The 13709-nt window shown below is 46.7% G+C and overlaps 3 protein-coding genes across 3 annotated transcripts; 2 read left to right on the top strand and 1 right to left on the bottom strand.

Moving 5' to 3' along the window:
- Positions 1–2116: 2116 nt before the first annotated feature.
- FTJAE_13508 (uncharacterized protein) lies at positions 2117–2401 on the top strand (the record flags this gene model as incomplete). Its single annotated transcript, XM_037346659.1, has 1 exon — positions 2117–2401. One exon carries the CDS (start codon positions 2117–2119, stop codon positions 2399–2401), a length of 285 nt encoding a protein of 94 aa, XP_037199481.1.
- A 1584-nt stretch (positions 2402–3985) lies between these two features.
- FTJAE_13507 (uncharacterized protein) lies at positions 3986–4733 on the top strand (the record flags this gene model as incomplete). Its single annotated transcript, XM_037346658.1, has 3 exons — positions 3986–4144; positions 4195–4346; positions 4394–4733. 3 exons carry the CDS (start codon positions 3986–3988, stop codon positions 4731–4733), a joined length of 651 nt encoding a protein of 216 aa, XP_037199480.1.
- Positions 4734–8734: 4001 nt separating this feature from the next.
- FTJAE_13506 (uncharacterized protein) lies at positions 8735–9224 on the bottom strand (the record flags this gene model as incomplete). The annotated part of the gene is made up of 3 exons (XM_037346657.1): positions 8735–8855; positions 8907–8996; positions 9043–9224. The coding sequence occupies 3 exons, from the start codon at positions 9222–9224 to the stop codon at positions 8735–8737; spliced, it is 393 nt and encodes a 130-aa protein (XP_037199479.1).
- Between the last annotated feature and the right edge of the window lie 4485 nt (positions 9225–13709).

Here is a 13709-nt window from a genome sequence, read left to right as displayed (position 1 = left end):
GCCAGCGGGAGAGTAGCAATTCGCCCGTATTCTGGTTTTCTGGTTCTCGGCCGTGATTCTTCTGTGAACAATCTCTCGAAAGGCCTCGAACTAACCAGTCAGCATGGCCGGCACTGGAAACTCTTTCCTTACATCCAAGGTCTCTAGCCGTTTTCAGAATCTCAAAAGGCCATCAAATTGCGAGGAATTTATGTTGTTCTACTGCAATTGACAAGAAGACGATCGCTGAGCACCACAGTCGGTCTTTAGAAGCCACATTCGCCAACTCTGGGCTGCTGTAGATTGCTCTAAGAGCCGCCTGATCTCCCGAAGCTCTTCGTTGAAAAGGAGAGTACGACATCAATGAAATGAATCTGATACATGTAATAGCAAACTTTGTAGGCAGATGGAGTCGTTCTCAAAGATAATCCTGATCTTGGGTGCACTTGAAGAATATGGGTCGGCCTCCCGTGGGACGCTTTTTGAAATGACCAAATACATGTCACCTTAATCTCAAACACCCCTTAAGGTCCTCATTCCATGTTGACCCGTCCGAGATACCAAGATCCGTTTCCGGAATATACGGAACATTGAAGTCAAGGCAAATCTTCAAGAATAGGATATACATAGATTCGTTGATAGAAGGATCATACATAATAAGAACTGGGAAAAAGAGGCATATCCACCACTCGGCGAATTTGGTAGGGCTCGGATCTCGACTGAATTGACTGTGAGCGTTCTACTCGAGCGTAGTGATAGAATGTAAGACATGTTCATCAAGACATCTTCTCGCAAGTATCATCCAATGTGTCACGGGTTGTAGTGCGCATCCTTTGCCGATCCGACAGATCTCCAACTTGACACAGAAGAATACTCTAGGGCTCGGCCTCGCAGGCATCCCATTGGTCTTAAGGCCATCTATAACGAAATATACAGCAAGATAAAAGCTTCTAATAAGCACTGTAGAGTGATTACCGAACGAGATTTGATGCGGGCGATGCGTGCCACTGAACCTATGCAGGCTCATGAGCTCTTATTTGGGATTCGAATTAATCCTAAGAAAGAAAGCCTCCTCCAGTCCAGTGAAGTCGATCACAGCGTACTTCGAAGATCATCATAGTCCCCTTTCTAGTGCACATTGTCACACCTCCAAAAATCTGCCTTAAGCTTTTGATTGACACCTACCGGGATCTGGATGAAATAGACCTGAGGGATGCAGAAAGCAGAGGCGCCAGGGTGACGAACGCGGCTGGTCACAACTCGACCTGACCCATCCATTCCAGGTTCCTATTCGGCAACACTGGATCATCCACATCGAGACACAGGAGCGACAACGCGCAGACCCTGTGCTGACTGAGTTATTGCAAGAGCTTCTCGGATCTCCCCAACTAAGCAGTACACAGTATCAGAAGTAGTGTTAGACAGGTTTGATTGGTTGTTGCCGAATATACTATTCTGCTTCCTCGAACATTGATATAGAGGAAATTTCATCTGAAAGCACTTAAATCTGTACGATATGCCGTTTCGCGTTCTAAGTGTTTCAAATTGGAGTAAAACAACACCGAACAGATAGAATTGTCTCAGCTGACAACACGCAGGTGACAGCTTGGTGGCACTTGATGTCACAGGAGGCTGTCAGTTGAGACTTATGGCTGAGTGCTTAAACTATCAGAGACAACTCAGTGAGGTAATCTGCAGGGCATGGCAAGGCCATCGCGGAAGCATTCTTGTGGCAGTAGCACATCAAGGGAAGACTGAGGTTGTCGAGTATATGGTCAATGAATAAGCGGGTATTAACGTATAGGTGTAGTGCGGTCATGTTAGAAGCACTTTCGTAGTCATAGTATGTAATCATCTAGTCTAATCCGCTGATGCTACGTGTCTGCCTATCCGGATCTCGTTCGTCACAGTTCAGTGCCATGGGCAGCGCATTAACAGCTTTCTTTACTGTACCTCCGGGCATTCCCTGAGGGAGCCCGAAGTGACCTTAATGTTATAAATATATCAGATGATGTTGGAGGTACAATAGCAACTGTTTAGTTGGTCGGCTCCAACCTGTAGTCGGACGGTCAGGCCCCGAGGAGATGCTGATGTCCCTGCGCAGGTACTAAACATGGGAAGGTTGTGCGTGGCAGAGATGCTGCGAACGGACACTACCACTGCCATCCCAGCTTGGTTCATAACAACTGCTGTTAAAGCCCTTCCCACGGTCATCACAATAGCCATTGCAGACTACGGTTCATCAACTCAAAACACCGTCATTACAAACACTTCTGACACAACCACTGTTGATAGTCTTATCTTGAGCGTGACTACCATGCCAACCACAACGGCGACTAGAGATGATACACGCTTTGATCATCCCAGTGCGGGGACAACTGACGACAAGAGTGCCTTCTCAGCCATGCACTTCGCACGATAACATCTTTGCCCGCAACACTCACCACATCTCTGGTCCCGACCTTGACCTTAACGAAGACTGTTGACGCGGACTTGACTTGTACCTACTCCTTTTGAGTAATTGAAAGTGTGAGGAAGAAAAGAAGACTAGCTGTCTTTTGTTTTGGTTTCAGGATTCTTGATGATGGTGTATTTGTTTCCTCTTGTAACACATTTGGCCATATGTATTAAGTTGGCGAAGGGGGCGCCCTCCCCAGATCTCGTTTCAAGTTTCGAGGGTGTCCAATCCTATTAAGAATATCTTCTGAACTGCTCCCATACCGTCGACCCCTATTAGGTATAACCTGTGAAGGCCACGCCGACCGCCATGCGGCAGAGCATCCATTAATCAAGAGTATCCTTCAGCGAAATACAACATTCAAGGCTAGCTGCAAGGCATTATGAGGTTTCGAATATGGCAAATATAAGAAAGAAACCGATCTAATTGCCTCTAATCTGGACAACATTCATTCATCGAGCACATCGGGGCTTATCATTCTGAACCCTTATATGCCGAATACAATATACTAGTTGCAGTGAGTTGAAGTGTGAAAGAAACATCCAGAAATTTACTATGCTTCTTTGCCTTGTTATAGCTTTATCCCACTCTTTCTGCTTGTCTCCTGACCCTCTTATTAATGACGGTTTTACATGTATGTCTTGTACAAAGTCAGTCTACTGCAAGGAAGCCATGTTTCCCACTTAATTTATACTCTTTGCTAATGGCATATAAATACTCAAATTTAGGTAATCTGGTTGATTTATCAGTTATGAACTTCGACGTGGGTAACAATACATTCGCATTCTTAAACAATGGAGTTCTGCATTTGGAGAACTTTGCTGCTCCCTTGTGGTGTAATTTCTAAGCTTCTAACAAGAGCAGAACTGTGACACTAGGTGTCACTTATTCCCGATAGTTACTATAGCATAATTTTGGCTATAGATCTTCATACACGAAATTGTAGAATTTGATGTTGGTTATTAGGTGCAACGTTTACTGGGATGTCACCAAAATTGGATCCTCCTTGGCACTCAGCGTCCGTCTTGGCATCGGATTCTGGACAAAGCTCAGTCTTGGCGTGTCATGATAAATTTGTCCGTCTGACATTTTGCTGTAGCCGATTTCCGGATGAATATATCAAAGTATCATCGTTTCTTTCTGTTGCAAATGTTTCGTTCTTTTTATATCCAGCTCTTCCAACGTGCTCCTGTTTCATCGACATTTCACTCACACCAAAATTTCATCACCACCTGTTACCTCAGTCTAGCTCACAACCTCACTCAACCTCGGCCGCCCAGACCTTGGCACTCTCCGCTGATGCTTGGCTGGCCTTTGGCCCCTCCCAACCCGGTTTCTTTGAGAAAAGGAGCTGTTAAAAAGGTCATCATTTCGCGCTCGACCAATTCTTGTCTTGACTTATCTGCGCATAGGTACCTTGACAGTAACCCTTGTTTGCGCGCGCATCTTTTGTGACCGCGATCTTCGCTCTGCATTTTCCACAAGCTCTGATTGGCTAGACTGGCCTCTACAAACTCTTTTCATCCCTGCGCGACGAGCTAGTCAATCATGTCCCCACGCTCCAAGTCAGTTTGGCTGGCGGTATTGGCCGCGAATAGCTTCGCATATGCTAGCGAGGAACCGCCTGCTGTAACGACAGCGCCTATTTATCTGCCCTATTACGACGAAGACTCGTGGGCTGTTGTGCGCGGTAGCATCATCTCAAGCGTGAGTCGATCTTCTTTACAAACTCCATAATGATTGTTAACACATACCAGGATACGCAAGCTAAGGAAACAACGTACACAATATTCTGCCCAGATACAGACGACTCAGACCCTCCAGAGTGTGACTTATCCCTTGAGTTTCCTTTTGTTTTAGTCGAAGGACCCGATACTGTTCGCTTTCATGGCACGCACACCTCAAGACTGTATGTTCTCTGTGTACCTACGACATACCAATGCTAACATGGTGCAGCACCGCGAATCTAGAGTGCAACCTACAAGGCACGACAAGGGCCACTTGTTCCGGATACTCGAGTTTCAACGAGGGCTATAACGATGGCGTGCACACAGGTCCGACGGAAGTGACATGGACATCAACTTATTCCGGTAGCGAAGTAGAATGGGGCGTCCTGACAATGGGCGAACTGCCCCATGACCCGGACCCTGTGACTGCAGTTTCGAGTACACCGACGGACTTTGTGTCCATGCCGATAGCTACAAACAGTGATAATGCTGGAGCAAGTTTGGGCGTCTCTTTCAAGGCTGCTTTAATTGCTGCTTGCTGCACTTTAGTGGTTGGTTGGACTTTTTAAGAACTGGACCATTTACTGATGAGAACACGATTTATGATGGGTTTCGGGGAGCAAGCGAGCAATTTTCTTTGTTAGATTTCATTACATTTGATGCGTCATGTACTATTATTAGCTGAGGCTAGCTAATAATGATAGCAGAATTGATGAGCTGGAATACCAGTACGCTAGGGTTGTCTTTCGAGTAAATTATAGCGATGCTGTCATTGGGTTTCTAACGCTCAAAGGATTTGGATTATGTTTAGACACCATCCTTTAACCACTGGCAGACATTGGCTCGTGTACACCTAGTAGTTTCTAATAGAAATCTATTTGGTAAAATGGCGTTGGGTAGCCATACGATAGGACCAAAATCTGGCAAATCTTCAGAGCAAGGCCAAGACATATCTGGAGACCACTGCCTATGTATTAATAGTGTAGTGCGCATCCATTTGTATAAAGGTGTTTACAGGAATAGCATCAGGTAAATTAAAGCTGATTCTGTGAGATTTTATCGCCTCGCGAGTGCTATGTTCCGCTATGGGAAGTTGCGCTTGCAGCTTCAATGTAATCTGGTGTGGAAACTCTAGGTCAGAAATCTTCACAAATGGAAGAGAAGAGCTCTGCCCAAGTCCCCGTCATCATGTCCGGCCGGTATGTCTTAGCTGGTATGCGCCGCTTGATCAAAGTCTGTTCTAGAGAGTCACAAGTTATTTATTGCCTCCTCTTAACCCGAAGGAAACTATCCACCAAGCTCATTGTTCTATTTGGTGGGTTAGCCGCGAATATTCGAGAGGAGGCTGATGTCCCTGACGGCAGACCGGACCGATGGTCGGGCCCCGGAAATAAATTCACCGTACAGAGCGGCTTTCATTTGTTGCACTCTTCATGACCAGGTCTTGTTCTGTGCATTGGTCGTCTAGTTTTCCAGCTTTGGGCTTCTTTGCAATTCAGTCTGAGGCTGTTTCAAAGCCTGCTTCTCTAGCTACTTGGTCTCAAAAGTCAAAGCACTTGTGTAATGTATTTCCGTCTACGAATATTTTGTTTCACAGCCTTCACACGTATCCGTCTCTATGCGTAGGTAGGTGATTATGACGACACTTTCCAGTAACTTCACAATAAACCTTGCTGCGATTTGTTTCTCGCCGCCTTGTGTATTTTGCGTATATGTTGAATTTTGACCTTTCCAGTCTAACCAGACTCAACCCTTTGACCCCTTCCTACGCAAATCGGGAAAGATGTTGACACAAACATGCCGCTCGCTGGTTTTGATGCACTCCAAGATAGCTCGTACGACCATTTTCAGCCGATTCTGGAGTATAACGCAAAGATTGAACTAGAAAGTGCTAGGAGGCAAGTTCTATGATCATATGCAGCCGAGAGAGAGTATCTGACAGTACTCAGCCACTTCTTGACGAATAAACTCGGAAGATAGCAGTGGATGAATGCCACCGTTATATGCAGTTGATTGGGATTGGACAGACGTCATTCAGCAGCCTTTGACAATAGCGCCGAAGTTGATTTGAAGGATGACAGCCGAAAGACGCCGCTATTTTTGGAAGTGAGATGGAATATTCAGTCGTCGCTCACCTCCACTACCTCCCTAAGAATGGCGCCAAGGGTGACCTGAACATATCAGCCACGGCCGCATTCTAATGGCATACCTATGCACTTGATCATAGTCACAGGGAGGTGTCTGTATCATATGGTATGCTTAAGAGCTTATTTCAATCCCGTTTGAGAGGGGGGAAGGCCATTTATTTCTTTATCTGAAAGCACCGCGCAACAGCGGGTTCTGTGGAAATCCTTCCCTACCAATACGTCCACAATTTCTAGCAATCATTCAGGTCTGAAACGGTCGCATCTTGACGATTGCATACAAGAACCTGATGCTATCATCCTAGGCGAGGTAAATGCCTCCGCCTAGCTTGAACTTACAGTCTTCTTCATTTACCTCTTGTTGTGCCTCTTACCTGGCTTCTTGCTTGGTCTCGTCTTGAAGCTATCTTTAGTGCTAAGAGAGGGAACTTTCTTCTGAAAGAGGAGGTTTTAATTGATCTTTATAGAGAGGATTTTCTGACTCCCTCTGGGGGGCCTTGCAGCTGGCTTTTGCCTTCAGCGACCCTTTGGGGACCCTGCTTGGGGCCTTTCTAAGCAAAGGGCAACTTAATCTGTTGCTTACGGCTTTAGAAAGACCTTCTTCCTGCCGACCTTACTGAAACTTAGGTACCTAGTTAGTTAGTACTTTAACCTGTATCTCTTGCCCTGATTTTACGAATAGCTTTACTTTGGCCAAAGACCCTATAGGCTTCTGATGGACTAATAGCTGAACTGATTGACTAAATCTGTCTAATGGCTGAAGAGTAGATTCCTTAGTAAACTCTATTGCCTTCACTTTAAGGAGGCAAAGCTGGAAGTTCCCCTTCTCACTACGTTTAAAAACCACTCTTTAATTGCAGCTCTGCCCAATAATTATGTCCTGCCGTTACTTTGAGATCGTCGCGTCTAGGTCACTACACAGGGGTTAGTGGCAGGTGCTTAACCAACTCATACTCTTACGAACCCTTCCCCAACTCTCTGGTTTGACGGGATTCATCGGCATTATAGACAAAGGCACCCATGCTTCTTTTACCGCCAAACACCAGTCCGATCTCTGAGGCTAATTGCCCTCCAAGCGTTCTTATTGACACAGATTAATCACTGTTAGCAATTAGCAGTCGACCAAACATAATAAGCTCCCTGAGCGTATTTCTGGGTGGGTTGGGCCACATCCTCAAACTTCAACATTTCAGAGTTTGTTTATATAGCAGGCCGGACGCCGGACAAGCCTCAAAAACATCGCGCTATTTGAAACGCTTTTTATCATCAAACTCACATAACATGAATCCTCTTATCTACAGCGTCGTAACATGGTGAGTAAGCAGCATATCGTGGTAGTTGATGAAGGCCAGTAGGAACTATAACTTCACTTGGCGAGCAATCTAATAATGAGAACTTCCACAAGGATACGTACAGGAACAAAAATGTGGGCCAGAACGATCACAAGATTTCACACGAGAACCAGTAAGTAATGGAGGAGACCTGGACGCATTTGAATATGCGTCCCTGCACGAAAGCCATCTCCGCGGTGATCGTATACTTCAACAGGGCCGTCGACATGACGAAAAGTCATAGATCAGCTCGTTTGGAACGCATCACTACGAGGGCGGCGTGTGCCAAAACTGGTTCTGATATAGTCTCTCATTGCGCCTATGATCCTGCCCATCCCCTGTGATCGTGTCAGTGGCCAGGTCCTTGGTCGTGGTGCCCGCCGCGAGGATCCTCACCCCCCCGGCCGCCTTCTATGTGGAATGTAGCACTATATGGGAATCTGTCATGGTACCAGGTCAGCTCATGAACATTTGCACGTACGGGCACCTGGGGAGCATGTGCTTAGGTATCCTATTACGGCCGTCAACTTTATCGCCATTATAAATGTGGCCAGAAACAACGACGTCGACAGAAGCCCCTATGCGTCGCATGAGCAAGGACCCGGATACAGCTGGCCTCATCTATATGAAACTTAGATTCGATGAAGTTCCAGAACCTCTCGTCTGCAAGTCCAGACTCCCGAACAAGTCAATCAGGTTATTAGCAAGGTTATAGCTGCGCTCTCATATGCAGTGTTAGATCTAAAGTCGACTACAGAGAACGCCCTGAGCGTGGATATCTATATGGCTTTAGTCACAAGCATGTCTCGTTCTCTAAGGGCAAAGGTAAAGGCAAGGATGAACGCAGAGATACCCCGGTGATATACTCGTATATAAAGGTCAATTTATGCCGAGCTGCAAGTTCAGTATCACAATTAAGAGCATATGGGTGACCATCGTCGCAAGGAATTGCAATTGTAAGGACACGACCTCATATGCATCGAGATTGAGTTTAAGAACAGCATGAAGCACATAGAGATCCATAGAGTCACAAATACCGCCACGAACACACGCCGAGGTCTGTCATCGCACATAAGAAGAATACCGACTATGTGGTCATAAGAGGTCGGACACGCGGATCATGACGCCGTCAACGTCACGGACCTGAACACCTCGGGCACACGAAGGTGTCAAAAGCCAAGCTCTCCGAGTCGGGCAAAAAAGCGGAATCCCATCTCTGTTCAGGGTGGTAATAATCATTATCGTGAATATGAATAAGGATATTGACCTGCCCACGTTGACGAAATAGAAGTACTCCGTCCATGCGTAGTGAATAGCGCGCGCAAGATAAAAAATGCAATGAATACCTGAACCATACCTAGAAGATATCAAACGCAGACTCCACGATAATCGGGATAACGAACCTGAACAGGTACGCGGTTCCCAGCATGCCCGACCTCACCATGAAGTTCCCGGTCGAGTGCAAGTTTCTAGCTCCGAAGGCGTCGACGAGCGTCGGGTAGATGTACATAAGCGATGACGAGACGGCCCAGATAGTGGCTCTGACGTCGATGATGAAACCGGATGAGAAGACTGACGGGGTCATGATGGTATGCGAGCCTGTGTACGCACAAGCGAACTCGAATATGGTGTTGAATGGGGTCTCAGCAGTGTATAAGGACGCCTACAAGTGGACCACAAAAACATGGCAGGGTGCTGGATGCGAGATGAATTGATAGTTGACGTGGGTTACTGGATGTTTGCAATCTGTCCTCACTGCAAGTCTTCACGTATTGTTATTTTAGTGATTACCAACTGTATAAAAAGAAAACATCAAGAGATCTGGATAATAAAAAGAATTATTAAGAAAAAAAGAGCTAAGAAAATATTAAAAAAGAATTTTTAAATCACATTGTTTCCTTTTTACGAGACAGACGTGTCAGCTTCTACCAGCAATATTTACCACGACAAAATGCATGTGTCTCGTCGGCGCTACATATACCCGTTGGTGGCTAGGCTTCCTAAATCATCCTGACGAAAAGCGAGAACCTCGTGAGGTGCAAGTATTTGAAGCTACCAAGATGACACTTCTGGAGTCAACCCGAATGAACGCAAACCCTCGGCAAGAAATGGAGTCACGAAGATGCCCAGTCCTGAAGCATGGCTATATCAGGGGTCTGGTCATCCTACGCCATCGGTGGCTGCTTGCCTCTTCCCCTTCATCTGCGACGCATTGCTGAACCCTTCGCTAAGTTCTACGTCGGCTCCAACAACCCGGAGAAGCTCCTCACTACGACACGATCGGAAAGTCTTGTGAGAAACACGATTCCAGTTTCCGTACAACACCCTCGCCAAGGCCCTGGTTGATTCCAACAATAACTGGCACAGAACGGCCCTTCCTACGCACTCACGCTCGGAAAGTACTGAGAGAAGCGCGATCTTAACTTGGCCGGCATTACTTCTTCCAAGGGACAGGATGACTTGGAGCTCGTCAATTGAATGCAACCCCGTCAACTTCGCCAAAGTGCTCTTCACCAGCTTATTCATCTCCAATAAGTAAAGGCGCGGCACTACGGCACTGCCCGGATATGATTCACTGTTTCCATGCACCTCTTCTCCTCCCCATTTTCCACCTTCTCAGCTCTTCCGAACGCAAGAAACCACTATGACTATCAGTCATTCGAACCATTCCCGTCTGCATCTCACAGAACGATGAATATTGTCCGCTGAAACGAATAAAAAAAAGGGGGGGCTGCAATCGATTTCTCTTCATCAAAGATGTGGAATATCTGAAGATGCCCATAGCAGTTTGCAAGTCAGGGGACATCCTGTTCCGCCCCGAGATAGGCCTTTTCTAGGCACCCGTAGGTACCCAACATGCTACCTGATATGTATCTTACGAGGGCTGGTCGACTTGTGGGACATCGATTCTTCGGAGGAAGGCTCGAGTATGCTCGAGTGGCCTTGGACACAGCTTACCGGTGCTTACTCTCGGTTGGAGGAGCTGACGAGTTACATTACTATTGCATTCAGGCCGCATCCCGAAAGGAGCTTATGGAAACACTGACGAACTGACTACCACGCCGCCGTTGGGGCCGCTTCATCAGTGGGAGGAATATCGACCCCTACATTCATTTGACATTACTCCTGTCAAGACGAAACCTGGTTGTCATGCCACCGTCCCTGCCACGTGGCCTATAAAAGTTACAGCACCACCCTCCCCTGACTCGCCCGAAAGGTCATGAGCGATCGATCCGAGATCGATTTCGATTCCTCTACAACATAGCTGCGAGAACTGATCGGACGAGGACTTCGAGGGTGATGCCGATAATCAGGGCGACTGCACAGCTGCTCAAGAGGACTCCTCCTACATGGATGAAGACGAGACCCAGGTAGAGGGAACACAGTCCGACGGAACCTAAACAGAGGACGCCGAGAACAGCAAGGGAGAGCAAGATGCCGAGAAGCACTGCTGTGGTTTGCTCGGTATGCTGATTCTGAAGTGTCTTTGATGAGTTGCTAACCATAAAACTAGACTTGATTCCCTACCAAGCCCACTCCATCGGCAGAGTTTCCATTACCGACAAGAGGACCGCCGTCTCTAAAGGCCAAAAGAGGCGAAGAAGAATAAAACCCCAAGCCTTAATCCTGAGTGCTAAAGTTTATCTGGTTGAATTCGCTCTAGACTCTTGCGTGAGCTACCAGAGAATCTCTGTCGTTTCCGTTCGCGTCATGGGTTTGTTTACCTCTCTGCCTTGGACGGTTTATGGGTTTCATGATGGGATATATCAATGGCTTTTCTCATCCCGCCCCTCCTTCGTACACCACAGAATCTGCCATCATTGATGAGGCCCACGAGCGCACCATCCCTACTGATCTCCTCCTAGCACTATTAAAGGGTGCCCTGCCTCTCTTCCCTGATCTCAAGATAGTCATCATGTCCGCCACTCCGAATGTGGATATGTCACTGAACTACTTCAGCTAACATGATTTTGAGGATGGCTTTTATGAGGTTCGTCTGTTGTTGGCCGCCGTCGATACCTCCAGAGGCGCCCAGATGTACCAGGCTACTCGGGAGTTTCAACCCGCCCAGTCCCCGGTCCCTGTCAAGCTAAAGCAGCCTCTCGAGCGAGGAGACAGCATGGCCCTCCAGGGTATCATCCGCAACAGTCATCGAGGGAATCGGAGCTTCGAGCTTCGCACCATTGGCATCAGTAGTGTGCCTCGTTTGTTAATCTGATAGCACGGCATCGACCTCAACGAGATTATATCATAGATAAAGACCGCATTCGTCTCACTGCATACACTATCCGGGCGCCATGTAATATGATACCGACCTATCGATGAAAAAACTTTAGCATGCCAGAAGCAAGATCATATGCTAGCCTGGCAATGCAGTCAGTCGACCCCAACGAGGCTACACTACAGATTAAGGCCGCATTCATCTCATTGCAACCACCAACAGAGCCAATTCGACTTTCCCCCATATAATAAGAGGCATGACTGTCCTCCTTTAGCGGAAGAGGATTTGAAATCAGGCTGAGACTATCTATCACTGTTACGGCCTGGCCTTCAACCTCGCTCGCTGGTAATCATATACCTCGACCTTAATCAATACGAACTTTATTAGAGCAGATAGTACCGTAGTCCTAGGTGTGTACTTGACTGATACCGCAGAGGAGATTTGAGTCTAATGAAATAATTGCTTGAAGTACTTAATGGTCGAATTCGTGGCTTATGTCTACCTCACTTTTCACGGCTTAAATAGTGACAATGCTTTAATGCTGGCCAAAAAGGTCTCCCACCAGAACTCCCTCTCCCGCATGTTCACAAATCAAGTCAGTGGTTTTATCACAATAACTAGCATAATGCAATCTCGTGTCAAAAGTTTAATCTATTACAAGCTACTTATAGGCTGCATCAAATTTGTCTATCTTGTCTAGATGAACCCAACGACAATTATACACACCTCTCGACGGCCCACCCACACCTTACGCGAGACTGCAAACAATGAGATAACGGTGAAACCATGGACCTCACGATATGGCCCTTTTGCTTCTGTCCATTCAACTATGTGCATTAGTCGGGTTTATTGAAGCTCGCAAGTCGATCGACGAGAATCTCTTTGCATGGTGTCCAGGATCAAGCAAACTCGAAAAGAGAAACAGGATTCACAGACTTTGGCGTGCAGGGAGGTTCACCTCCTGGAAGCTGCTTTGTAGGGATTAATCACAGATGGTCCCTTTGCGACCGCTTCGCCATGCCAAGTGTCAGTTCCTGACAACAGTCACGGTCATCGAGCCCGAGTGGCCCAGGGACTGGGAACTTCCGGGAAGCGAGATGGCCGAGAACGATCCCCAACATCAACCACAGCTGTTGAGCCGGCGTCTGGTGTCCTGCCCCAGGTCTACGTCAAGATTGAGGCTTTCTCGGCATTTTTCATTCGCATCCATATACAATTTCTGGTATTGTTCTGATAACAAGCCCGATTAGCCTTTCTCTTCCTTGCCTCCTCCACTTTAGACCATCTTTTAAATCCATCAATATTCACATCTTCCCACACTCGCAAAAAATCACAAGACTTCACCAAACTTTCATCAGTTACTCCTCATCTTTCACTCCGTTCCTTACTACTACTGAACTACTGCTCCTCAGAATCGTCTGTCGCCATTGTTGTCATGGCTTCTATACATAACGTAGAGTTACATAGTCTAGTGGCCCAGGGGCTGGGAACTTGGAAAATGAGATCTCAGCAATGCTATATCATCCTGACCAATTAGAGGGCTTAAAATTAAGCTAGTGCATATCTACAGGCGCTACTGAATTTCATACAAGTAAGTTGGTGCAGTAGTAAACACCTCAGCGGGTCACGAGAGACATCACAACCACCACGACGTGACAACGCGAAAATTGCTGGAATTGGTTTCTGTTGAGCAAAAGAGCAAAAGGATAGACAAAAGACAAAAATGAATCGACAACGGCAGGATTCGAACCTACGAGGCCGAAGCCATCAGATATCTGTCCTTAGTTCAAGTCTGACTCCTTAACCACTCGGACACGTTGCCTTTAATTATTATCCAAGAAGTTTTTA

This window comes from Fusarium tjaetaba (assembly GCF_013396195.1).
Source record: "Fusarium tjaetaba strain NRRL 66243 chromosome Unknown NRRL66243_c0000429, whole genome shotgun sequence".
In the NCBI taxonomy this organism is placed as follows: Eukaryota; Fungi; Ascomycota; class Sordariomycetes; order Hypocreales; family Nectriaceae; genus Fusarium; species Fusarium tjaetaba.
This window is presented reverse-complemented; position numbering and strand designations above follow the sequence as displayed.